The sequence below is a fragment of the Rhinolophus sinicus genome, linkage group LG10 (assembly GCF_036562045.2).
Source record: "Rhinolophus sinicus isolate RSC01 linkage group LG10, ASM3656204v1, whole genome shotgun sequence".
Lineage (NCBI taxonomy): Eukaryota > Metazoa > Chordata > Mammalia > Chiroptera > Rhinolophidae > Rhinolophus > Rhinolophus sinicus.
This window is the reverse complement of record NC_133759.1, coordinates 97068627-97081837: the sequence shown is the minus strand read 5'-3', so window position 1 is coordinate 97081837 and position 13211 is coordinate 97068627. Positions and strand designations below refer to the sequence as shown.

At 39.1% G+C, this 13211-nt stretch overlaps 1 protein-coding gene across 4 annotated transcripts in view; it reads left to right on the top strand.

Moving 5' to 3' along the window:
• GABRB2 (gamma-aminobutyric acid type A receptor subunit beta2) overlaps positions 1–12987 on the top strand; it is a 206278-nt gene extending 193291 nt beyond the window's left edge. For all 4 annotated transcript variants that reach the window (XM_019740757.2, XM_019740765.2, XM_074313868.1 and 1 more), the window contains one exon: positions 6944–12987. In XM_019740757.2, coding sequence (XP_019596316.1) covers positions 6944–7291 — 348 coding nt within the window. In that variant the 3' untranslated portion in view covers positions 7292–12987. The remainder of the gene's footprint in view (positions 1–6943) is intronic.
• Positions 12988–13211: the final 224 nt, after the last annotated feature.

The following is a 13211-nucleotide window of genomic DNA, read 5'->3' as shown; positions in this document are numbered from 1 at the left end:
TAATGGCTCTTGATATTTAATGACATGGCTTGGTCATTAGATGCAGGAAACTTGGAACAAACAGATTAAGTGCCAGCTGCTCTACTTACTAATTGTGCAACTCTGGGCAATTCACTGTCTCGAAGTCTCAATTTCCTCATCTTTAAAAAATGAGAATATTAATAATTAACACCCTCACAGGGTTATTGTCAAGATTAAATATCGTAGTTGTGTAACGGCTTTAATACAATGCCTGTCTCTAGTAAACAATAAATTGAAGTTGTATATGTTCTCTGTCTATGAAAACTGCATTTCAGCTTGGCGGTGTGGGGACTGTGGTCAGAGCCTTCAGCTTTCTCATTGTTTCTCAAGGCCTCTGCTGCCTCTTTATGTGAAGTCATGTCCTTCAGCTGTGGTCCAGTAGGACAATAGTTTTCCAAGGGTGAACCCCAGCCCAGCTGCCCAGCCTCACACGTGAACTTGAGAAACACAGATCCTTGAGCAGCATCCCAGACGTCCTGACTCAGGAACTTGGGAGGGGCACCCAGAGATGTGTGTTTCATCAGGGCTTCCAGGGGATTCTGATGCCCACCCAGGTTTTGGAGCCACTGATGTAAACTGTTCTACTCTACAAACCACGACCTGAGTCCGACATGCTTTGTTGATTTAGAGCCATGCCGGAGACAGCATGGACTATTACTGCACTGAGCTCATCATCAACAGCCCACAATTGTTATACTGGTCTACTAATTAGTAGTAGTAAGATTTTAATTACCTCACTTTATTTCCCTGGCCTGTAAATAAGAATACAGGCTGTCCTGCTATAATACAGTAGGTAAATCCCACAAAAAAACTTACATCAAAAACCACCCTACAAAAATAAGTATTTCAAAGGGGAGAGGGGTGGAAGAAAGGATAATTACTATTCAATTCTCCATTCATAATAAAAAAAGTCGTATTTTTCTTGTATTTAAACAATGAAAGATATCAAAAATAAATAAACTCTAAGGGTAGTTTACCATTACAAGCTAAACATCTGAAGGCTTTCCCCTTTTACTATCTGAAACATTAAAAAGCCTGTTAGTCTTCTCTATTCCTTTGCCCTTGACCTTTGCTTTCAACACAATTCAAATCCATCGAAGGGAAAAGAATAAACGAAACAAGGGCACAAAAGAAAGTGCAGCCTGTGGAACAGCCAGCGACTCAAACCTAGCAGCTGCTAGATGCTCTAGGTCCCAGCCAGAAGGATTGAAACCCAACACAGCCTTCATACTGAATATTATATTACTGTGACGGATTTCCTTAGTTTCAATTTGAGTTATGAAAAATTTTTATTATAGGTGAAACAGCTCTCATTCCTTTCCTGCCCTACCTATATTACAGGGTTGTTGAGACTCTTACATGAGATGAATTATATCTCCATTAGGATTCCTTAGGTTTCATGTAACAGAAAACCCAATGTGTGCTGGCTTAAGGCGGGGGGGCGGGGGGGGAGGAAGAAGAGAGAAGCAGGAAGAGGGAAGAGAGATGAGAGAGGGAGGGAAGGAAAGGATGTAATATCTCGCTTAGTAGCGTCAGCAAATCAGTCATATCCAGATAAAGACACAGTGTCATCAAGTCCTGGATTCTCTTTCTCCCTACGTTGGCTCCTTTTCAAGTTAGTGTCTCCTCTTGAACTTGAAGTATCTCAGGCAGACTCAGTAGATTCCGGGCCACAAAGTTCTAGGTGCAGATCCAGTGGCACAGTCTGTCTTCACTCTGGCGCGCGCCCCTCTGCAGGCTCATGACATGCGGTTGTCTCCATAAAGGTCTTCTGCCCGTCCCTGAACCAATCTCTGTGTCAGGATTGCTCTGATTGGCTTACAGCCACACTGGGCGCACAGAAACCAAGGGTGAGGAAGTGGTGGTTCCCAGGCAGAAATTGTCACTAGTGGGGCTGATGAACTGTCAAACCATAGACGCCTACTCGACTGACTTGCAAGTGTTGCCATCAACAGAACTTTGCATTAGCTCTCATCCTCAGTGACATATTTAAATACAGACACTTTTATTGAGGAGATGACTGCCCCTACCATGCACTGAGAGGATCTTCTTTAGCGAGCTGTAGAGTGCTGCAGGGGGTGGGGTTGCTGCTGTACCTCAGCATGGCACAGTGACAGAGTTCACATGCTAATTCCTACCCCGCCTTATTCCCTGTGTGACCTTGCATTAAGTCTCTTAACTTCCCTGGGCCTTGTTTTCTGGGCATGAGATCCATAGGGCTCCTGGGGTAACTGAAAGAGGTCAGTATGGAAAATGCTTAGTCCTGGCTTCTAGTTGTACTCAATAATCTCCCTTCTCTGGGGTAAGGAGACATCTGTCATGTAAGTGGTCCAGGGCACCATGGGAAATGCTGGTTCCAGATTTCAGGCACCTGGGCTTGCTTCTCTGGCAAGAGACCTGCATAAATAGAGGCAGAGAAGCCTCAAAGCAGGAAAGGAACTCAAGACGTAGTCCCACGCAGTTTCAATCTTCAGACTGGAAGCTGAAATTGCCAAATGAAACTCATCTTATTGATGACTAACGAAGAGGTTAAGTGAGTTACCAAAGGTCACAAAAAAATTGATTCCATTCAATCAGTATTTCTTGAGCCCCTACTATGTGCCAGTTGTCATGCCACGAGCTTGGAAACACAGCAGTGAACGAGAAGGACCTTGTTTCTGCCCTTACTGAGAAATATAGTGTGGTGGGACAGACATACTAAACAAGAGGTAGGAATGATGAGTGTTATGGTACAGAGACCAAGTGCTCTGAACACCGTCCCTGGAGGTGTCTCCCTCTTTGACCTCAGGCCTAAGGCTGTCTTTTCGCTGTGGTCAGAAGGATGCTGGTGGCCTCTGTGAACCTATGAATCTGGTATTTCCTCTCCATTATGAAATGAAGGGCAGCTTCTACTAGTCTCACCTCAGCACTCAGAAGTAACTCAGTCCAGACTTATTATGTTTAATATATTATATTATAAATTTTTTTTAGGTATTATAACAAAAACATAGTGTGTACTATGTTCTAAGCACTATCTTAGCACTTTACAGAAGCCACTAACCAAAGTAAAATAGAATAATATGAAGGATTCAAAGCTCTGGCTTGTTTGCACACTCCATGGCTTAAAAAAAGAAAAAAAGGCAGTACAAAAGCAAATGTATTCATTTAAGGATTACTCACTGCTTTCTATGACAAGATCAGTTATGATTTTTTTTGAGCGCTTACCATGTGCACAGCTGGGCTAAGTTGTCTGCATGTGCTCTCTTATATAATCCTCTCAAACAACCTTAGGAGAGAGGTGCTGGTATTTCCCCCCACTTTACATATAAGCAAACTCAACTCAGAGTCTGAATGATTTCCCCACGCTAGTGAGTAGTTCAACCCAGGATCAAAACTGGATTGTCTGAGTCTAGAATCAGAACCCGGAAACACTGCACTTTATACATCCCCGTTTCTGGCATCCTCATTTCTCACCAGAGACACGGTTCCCAGTGGTGATTGAGCCACTGTTGCAGACCTCCAGAAAAACTCGGAACAGGTGATCTCAAAGCAGGAGTGGTAAATGGACACTGTGGTGAAGTGTCAGAGGCGGGAGTTCGCTGGTCTGTGGGAGGCAAGTGAAGAAGGTTGGCGTATAAAGGCGTTCTACAGGCTGTTAATTGGAAAAGAAATAAAAATGCAGATGGTTGTATGTTACTCCTTTTGACTCCCAGCTCCGTGGTTAGCGGTAAAACATTTCTGGAAAAACAGTGCTTGCTTTTAAGGTTAATTCCTTGACTATGAATGCCCTTAATTAAGACCACACAAGTAGTCATATTTTGAGGTTGAAGTATTGTAATGTAATACGACAGACATCCAGGAGAACTTCATACACTGAAGCAGATGTTGAATACCCCTCTCCCACCACCACCGGCTCCCACTTCAGCCTGTGTCCACTACAGAGAAAGCTCCTCACACGTATCTATTCCCAATACTCTGCAAGGGCAACATGCTTACTTTGCTTTCAGGCATAGCTGTGTGCTGTGTTTCCCACCTCCCTGGAACTTGTGTTACTCGACTATATTCATAGCTTGTCATAGCAATCGACTTAGTTACTGCTTTCATTTCCCAAGTTTTCCCATGTGTTTCCTCTCAGTTAATCTCCCCTGACCCTATTCTTACCGTTGAAGAAACCTAGATTCAGGGGGATTAAATCATTTCTCCAAGATCAACAGACAAACAGAGGAGCCAGAACTCCATTCTTTTGACTCCAAATCCAGTATTCTTTCTGGAGACTCTTACTGCCACGGGGAGCAGGAGCGATGCTGTCTTCCTCATCAGAGTACCCATGGTACTTGGCACAGTGCCAGGCACAGAGTGCTTTTCAATAATTTTTTCTTTTAATTTGTGAATTAAAAAAAAAAAAATGAATAATACAGCATCAGGAATTATGTCATCTGACAGATTTTGAATTTCATAGATAATGGAGCAGAAACCCACCAAAATTAAACAGATTATCCAAGGATCATTTGACCTAATCTTAAAATAACTTTCCCTTAATAATAATACATGGCTTCTATTATTTTTATTACAATTGTTATTATTGGTTTATGTTTTTACCTCAGTCAAGTCTGTTGTATATTCGTAACTGTTCTTACTACAGTTGCTCAGTAGAAAAGCAAATGTCCTAATCCCAAACATCATCATGCATAGTGGCCAAAGAAATTTTTGCTAAACGGCTATTTCTGAGGTAGGTAAAGTAACAGTTAACAACCCAGAGAACAGAAAGTAAGCATACTATCTGAAATAACAAGGTGCGGCAGGGTTTCTATCAGCTTTCTAGCAGCTTCACTCTCCTTGAATGTCGGAAAGCCCCACTCTTCTCCCCCCAAGCTTTGGTCTCATGATCAAGGTTTGGGTTTAGTGACTATGTCACTTTGGGATATTTGCTGAATGCCTTCACTTATAACCTAGGAAAAAAAACTCTTTTCATATATGGTTGTGAGCATTCAGTGAGATGGTTTCTGCAAAGCACTGGCACATAGTATGTACCGCCTATCCTTCCCTAGGGCCATTGAACCCATCACGAAGGCCATTGCATGGCCCTTCCTTGCAGAAGCATTTCGACATTGACAGGGTTTAATCTCCAAGTCTTATAAACTTTTCAACTTATTCTTAAGAACGTATTTGTTTAACATTCCCACTAAGATGCTACCATAAACCAAATGCTACCATAAACCAAACATACAGAATGTCTGATCAGTGGGCAGAGATTAATTGGTCAATTATTATGTCCCAGCAAGTTTTATAGCTTCCATTTCTCACAAGATTTCAGATTTGAATTTATAATTCAGAGTCATTAAGCCACATTTGAAAGCTAATTGATAGTATATAATCTTAGCAACATTCTTTTTGCCTTCTGCATAATTCATGAAGCTCAGACCAGTGCATCTTCCAATTAAGTGTTTACTTATATCCCTTGCTTCCATATATCATCAGTACCTATCACTGGCCACTTTTCCTTTGCTTTGTAATTTCAAAAATTTTACTGGAAATTAGTATATTCTGATTCTCCACCAAAATAAATATACCTTGTTATTAATAATAACATGTTGTGGCTAGGTTTTATTATCAATAGCAATTGAGGCCTCTTACAAATAAGACACACAAATCTTCTCTTCTTAAAAAAAAAAAGCTACAAATCATTTAATATTTGGGAATTATGCTGTCAGTATTCATCCTTTACTTTTAGCTTTGCCAAGAAGAAATTACCCAAGAGAGAAAAGGATAACCCTGTCTGCACAGCCACCTTAATTCTCCTCCCTGGGCCAGAATTCAGCTCAGTACAGCTAACTCTGTCTGACTCTTTTCTTCTCCAATCCTGCCTCCTTCCCTTCTCTCTCAAGTTTGTCCCTCACCCAGTCACCTCTCCATCACCCACCGTCAGTCCAGCTGTCATTTTCAAGTTCCTTATTGTTCTGAGTTCTGTTGCATTTTGACAGATCACATGTTGCCTGCATTTATATTGTCCAAAACTCTTCCTTCACCCTGTTTATATTGACACTACGAATCTAAGATGACATCTTGTAACTGTTGATGTTAAGAAGCATCAATTAAATGAAGTTATATAAAAGTGTTTCTGGCTTAAATAGCAAGTGCTCAATAAATGTTACCCTCTATTTTTAGTTCTGGCTTTATAATGACTTCACCTGTAATTAGGCCCCTATTGGGAGTACAGTTCAGTACTTAATCCCCTAATACTATTTTATACCTAGTACAGTTTGATTTTCTTATGTATTTGTATCAAGACTGTAATTTTTTTAAATGGTAGCATGCCTTCTATTTCCCTGCATGTCCTAAGTAGAAATAATGAAAGCTATACTGGCAACAGCCTATTACATCATTATAGCAATCTTCTAGGGTTGGATTATTAAATCCATTTAAAAGATGAAGAAACGGCAACTCACGTAGCTTATGGTGGCAGAGTCACAATTTAGATTTAGATACTGTAACCAATAACAAAGCCGGTTCTCTTAACTACTGTGATAAATACAAGTGGACCCATGAACAGCATGGGGGTTAAGGGCACCAATCCCTGCACAGTTGAAAATCTGTGTCTAACTTTTGACTCCCCAAAAACTTAAGTTGTCCCTCCATGTCTGTGGGGGATTAGTTCCAGGACCCCCCGCGGATACCAAAATCTGGAGATGCTCGAGGCCCCTATATAAAATGGTGCAGATCGATGCATGCAGTTGGCCCTTCACCACCATGGAGTCTCAGCCTCAGATTGAAAACAGTACGAATATTTATTGAGAAAAATCCATGTATAAGTGGACCCATGCAGTCCAAGCTCATGTCGTTCAAGGGTCAACTGTACTACCAAAACTCGACGTCATAGCGCCCTTGAATAATAAACACCAATAAGGCTGTGTTGACTGTCGTATTTGATTCTTCTCCCTTGCAGATGGACCCCCACGAGAACATTTTACTGAGCACTCTCGAGATAAAAAATGAAATGGCCACATCTGAGGCTGTGATGGGACTGGGAGACCCCCGGAGCACCATGCTGGCTTACGATGCCTCCAGCATCCAGTATCGCAAACCTGGGTTGCCCAGGCATAGTTTTGGCCGAAATGCCCTGGAACGACACGTGGCACAAAAGAAAAGCCGCCTGCGGAGACGTGCCTCCCAACTGAAAATCACCATCCCCGACTTGACTGATGTGAATGCCATAGACCGGTGGTCCCGCATCTTCTTCCCAGTGGTTTTTTCCTTCTTCAACATCGTCTATTGGCTTTACTATGTGAACTAAAACATAGCCTCTCACGGGAAGCAAGGACTAGATTCCTCCTCAAACCAGTTGTACAGCCTGACGTAGGACTTGGAGAACACATCAATCCAGGACAAAAGGGATGCTAAAATACCTTAGTTGCTGGCCTATCCTGTGGTCCATTTCATACCATTTGGGTTGCTTCTGCTAAGTCATGAATACACTAAAGTCCTTGTGGTTTTCCAGTTAAAGAGCAAGTGATTTGTACACATGCTGACAAGATTGAGTCTGAGTGTTCCACTTTATCTGCTACGTACGCAGCCTACACAGAGGGGAGTTCCCTAGAAGATATTCCTAGAAGGCTCGATAGCACTGTCAGTCATTTCGCTGAGAAGTGATCCTATCCAGATACTTCCATCTTCATTCCTAAGGTCGGCATGCTGTTGAGATGGCACCATGCTTAGAAAACATTCTCCTCCATGTCATGTGAACATGCTTATGGAAGATGGTCTGTACCTGTCTTATTAAGGTGATAAGGGTGCCATGGGAAGACAATTCCCACTGGATTCTAGCAGGTTCTCATGTAGTTCAAACAAGGTAGGGGGGAGTCAAGACAGAGACTCAGGAAACCAACCTGGCCCGTTTCAGCTTGCTTGAGCACAGGGTATCAACTGTGACATCTTCCATTTTGACATTTAGAGACTAGGAGACTTCTAAAAGTTACTATGTATGGGGGCCAAAGAAATTTTTCTAAAAAACTATTTCCTAGATGGTTAAAAGAAGAGTTAACAGCCCAGAGCAGAGTGGAAAATCCAGAAATAACTGTTGTAACAAAATTAAAGCAAGCAAGCATCAAGGCCCTTATCAGCCCCACACAGCATCTGGTCTATACATATTGTGTTCATTGGCAAAAGGTAGAACGAAACTTCTTTTTCCAACCCCACAAGCTTTTGACAGCATACCTTCAGAGGTTTGTACATTTTATGTAATTAAAAGACAACCATAAAAGAGAAAAGTTAGCCGAATGAGAATTATCATAGAGGTAAGTAAGATTGGAAGTCATTTAAATATGCTAATACAGAGCACAGACAAAAGCAAGCAAGCAGGTTGCTTTTCTACCAGTGTCAGCTGTCTCTGCAACATTTCCCTCTAAGTTTCTGTCTGACTTTCATAGGGAATTTCAAAAGGATTTGTTCGTTTCTTTAAAAGATTAATGATCCGTTCCAGTTTTTCTTGCTTCTGAAATTCTGATCATATTCTTAGGAGACAAAGTAAGGCTTCAGAGAGATTGAGCGAACTCTGTCTCCTTATGTGCAAAGTTCATCCTTGTATTTTACATAGCAAACACTACTTCAAAGATTATGTGCACAAGTTAATTGGTGGGTTTGTTAGGTTTGAGTTTTTTTAAAAGGGTGCTTTTGTTATATATGTTGCAATCTCCCTAATCAAGGAAAATATGAAAATGAGAGGGAAAATAGTTAAACAACAAAGCCCCATTATTGTGATAAAGGTTATGAACCTCAGTTGATGCTGCAGAAAAATCTCTAACCGATCATCAGGTAGGCACGATGTATAGTTGTTATTCAATTTTTAAATTATGTCATTGTGCTTCTTTCTATACTAATTGGACACACGCATTTCCTATTTGGACAGGAAGGAGAATAAACTAATTTATTTCTGTCAGTGTAAGGCTCGTATTTTGCTTTTCTTGGAGAAAATAGTGAATTGCTAAATTTTCCTTCAAGTTTGATTTGATTGAACTTTTTCTTGGAGGATGACTTCGCTATTTCTGTTTAAAAAAACAAAAATCATTTCCTTTCAGAGTAACATTCCTAATTGTGCATAGGCCAGTATCTGCTGGTGGATAAAATGTTATGTTTTCTTCCCCTAATGATTCAGCAGTTTGGAATACAATGGAGCCGTGCTGACCTTCTAGTCCAAGTATCCAAGAGAAAAAAGAAAAAAAAATTTTAGCACTTAGCTTTGTAAATTTGCCTCAAGATCAGTTGATATTTTTCTCCCCCACCAGCACAGGGAACGGTGACCCTTCTTCTTTTATTATACACTTGAACACCTCTGAGTATGATCTTTGGGCAGAATCCAAACAAGTTTCTGCCTATAGGCTCAGAGTGGAGATTCTTCAAGTTTCACCAGGGTCGCACTTTCTCCTGGGCAATCATTTTGGGGCATCACACTAATAAAAGTTCCTGCCCTTTGTCTGCAGGGGTTAAAGTTTGCTTAGCATATATCAGGAAGGAGCATATCAATACCTCAGGGGCACAACTCCAAAACGCCATTCTGGAAAGGTTTTTCTAGAGACAACTCTGAGCCCAACTCTAGAAGTGGGCTCTTATTTGCAATTATCGCAAAAGCCATAAAAATCCTTGGTATTGTTATTTAAAAAATTGATATTCAGAGACATCAACAGAGTAATCTAGATCAAAGAGGAAAGAAGAAACTTAGCAGCATGAGTGTCAAAAGCATATAACCAGGGATTCATTTCTGCTCCCAGTGATGAGAAACTAGGAAAAGGAGAAAAGATGGGACCTTGGAACAAATGCCCTAGAGCAAAACCCATATATCAGCATTCAATAACCACGTAGGTAGAAACAATTGATCATTCTGCCCAGAGGTAACAATAGATGTAGAATGTGTTATTAAACTACATTTTTACTGGGGTTGGATTGTAGTCACCAAATTGGGGAGAGGTTGGGAGGGGTGCTAGATCTCATAAATCTACAAAGACCAGTCAGCTTGATATCCAATGGTTACATTTAAGGACCACAAAAGTGTGTTCTGGAAATTCTGATGTGGTAGTACTATCAGTTTATACATATGCATATACTTTTTATTATGAAACAGCCAGATAGCCAGCAATTAAGGTGTTTTTCATCTTTGTGAAACTCATAGGCAAATTCTGACTCTAAAATGCACAGCCTAAATGAAATATTTGCTCTCAATCTGTATATATATAGTACATGACTGCTAGTAGGTATGAAATGCATTCTCAGAATTGAAAACTCATGGAACATAATCATGTGTTTGCATAGGGACTGTTACAGTTCTTTCCACTGCAATTTACCAACGGGAAAAGACTTCAGCAGTGCCATCTAGACCTTTTCTCTTCTCATTTCTTCAAAAGCAGTGCTAAGTTAAAAATAATAATAACAATAAATAATAATAATGGTTTATGAACCAAAAGACTTTACATTCTAGCATTAGGAACACACACACACAAAAACTGTTAGCTTCAAAAAGCACAACACATAGACGAAGTTCAGTGGAAAGCATAATGGGAAAATGAATCGTGTTTATTTTAAGCAAGACCTGCATTGAATTGACAACTAAGACAATTTTCATTTTCTATAGATAACTGTGTTCCACTTTTTCATTAATTTCGTATTCACCAACAGAAACAGCCAAAATATCAACAAACAGGTATGACAACAATGTACATGTATATATGTGTATATATAGATCCATATAAACATACATACATATGTATGCGTTCATATGTGGGAAAACGAGGAATAAGCTAATATGTTTTCTTTCCTGCATTAAACCAGTGTATGCATATTTTTAATTTGGCCACCAACAAATCCACATGGTAAAACAAGTGATACAGGGTACCGAGCATTTCTCTCTCAGCAAATCAATACCTGCAGTTCCCACAAACCATTGCACAGTTTGACACTATGATACTACTGTACCTCAGAACATCGGCAATTAACTAGTTCTCAGATTGCTTGTCAACTTGCTCTCTCTTTCAAGGAAACAAATAATGTTGTCCATTGGTGATTTAAGAATAAAAATGTCTTAAGAAAACAGAAAATGTTTTTAAAAAAATCCTTCTAGGAGGAGGAAAAAAAAAAAAAAGCTAAACCCCACCATGTTGGTTAGGGCAAATACTCTCAACTGTAGCAATCACGCCATTTTGCTAAGTGTACAGAGTCCATGTAATGTGAGCAGCCATGACTTTCACTGAGCGTATGTAAATATTGAAACAGATTTCTTAAATATTTTTAACTTCTAATTTGTATTTTATGGTAAGGCAATGTGCTAATTCTGTTTATGGCTTAAGTTGATGTGTTATAATATTATGTAAATAATTAAACATGCTGTAAATGAATAGTCAGTAGATACAAATAATTGTTTAGTTTTTTTCTTATTTTTTGTTTATTTTTTACTAAGTACAGTTACTGCAGTGCCCCAACAGAGTAATTTAAACATCATTTTGCATAAATGGTTTGGAATCCCAGACAGAAGGGTTTCAATTTCCTGTTTCTCTCTCTCTCTCTCTCTCTCTCTCTCACACACACACACACACACACACACACACACACTCACAAGCACACGCACACGCACATTCAACCACACATACTCTTCCCCTTGCCTGTTCACTCACTCCTACTCTTGTCCCCTGTATGGAAAACACGTAGTGTTTATGTAGCGAATGTAACAACGAAGACATAGCCTTAGAAATGGCAATCGGGGAAAGCAAAAATGATTGATAACTCAAAAGAGTTTTTTATGTGTCAGAGTTCAAGAAACCAAAGGTTGTAACTTAAATCTCAGTTTTCAAAGAGTAAAAGTTTATATGGATGGCACTACAGGAAATAAAAATGCTGATTATTCATACCTGCTCCAGAAATTTGTTACACACAATACATACTAGAAGACTTTTTTTTAAAATAGTAGCATTTTTGTCCTTAGATAGTATTCTTCCTTTCAACCAAAGACTCCAGAATTATTAAAAAACAAAAAAGGAAAGAAAAAAAAAAGAAAAATGAGGGAAAATAAAAAATAAAAAAAAAAGACACTGCTTCACACCAAAGGTTTAAAAAACATTTTCCAAATACACTAAGAAAACTGTAAAAAGCAGTAAAGAGCCAATATAGTGCTAATTAAGATACGACCCTAAAGAAATCATGTAAGAAAAAATAAAAGCAGCAGCACTCTTAAATATTCATTATTTGGAAACTGAAGTAAAACATTTCTGTAAATATATGCAAAATTCTGATGTCAGATTTTAATTTGCTTTGAGAAATTCTTTTGTGATAAAGATAAATATGATCCAAACTGATGAAAAACAAATCTTGGTGTTTTTTAACTTTCAAAAACAAATGTCTCTGTCCTGTCACATGTCTACTAATCGATGCCCATGTATGTCCTTGTTCCATCTGAAGCAAGTTGACACTTCTCTCAGCTTGTATCTTTCCCTTTGCAGGTCAATAATTTGAGTTAAACAATGGTCAGTCATTTTCAACATTATTAATTCAAACAAGATTGCAAATAATTTAAATTCCATCACTGTTTAAAAATTTTAATTTGCATGGGTGTTTAAATAGTTCTGTTGTGAGTATTGTCCCTGCACAGTTCTGATTTGTCCTTTTATAAAAAGTGATTCTAGTTTCTTCACAATGTAGTGATAATCAGCCTTACTAACTACCTAGTAGCCTTTCTTATTATGCGCATAATGCACATTTTCCAATGGCTAGAAAGTGCAAAACACAAGTGGATATCATTGCATCTATTTTCATGTTTTTCTAAAAACAGGACTACTAAAATCTCTGGGATACATGAGATAGTAACAAATGAGGATTATAGATGAGTAGCCCATAAGAATTATTTTCTTGAATTTAAACGTATGACATTCAGTTTCAGCATGTAAATATATAATAATGTTGGCTAGTGTGTAATTCTTGAACTAAGAAATATAAATAAAACTTAAAAGGATGTATGTGTGTGGATTCATTGGGCTCAGAACTGTTTGTATCTATTAGTGTGAGTTAAATTGTAGAATGAAGGCTTTTGTGAAAAGCAACGAAAATCTTGGGAACTTGGAACCTGCTGTTGGGCAGACTTGAATTTGAGCTCCGACTCATCACATATTAGATATTTGATTGTACAGCTACTTAATCGATCTGACTCTCAGATTTCTTATCTGTAAAGCAGAGATATA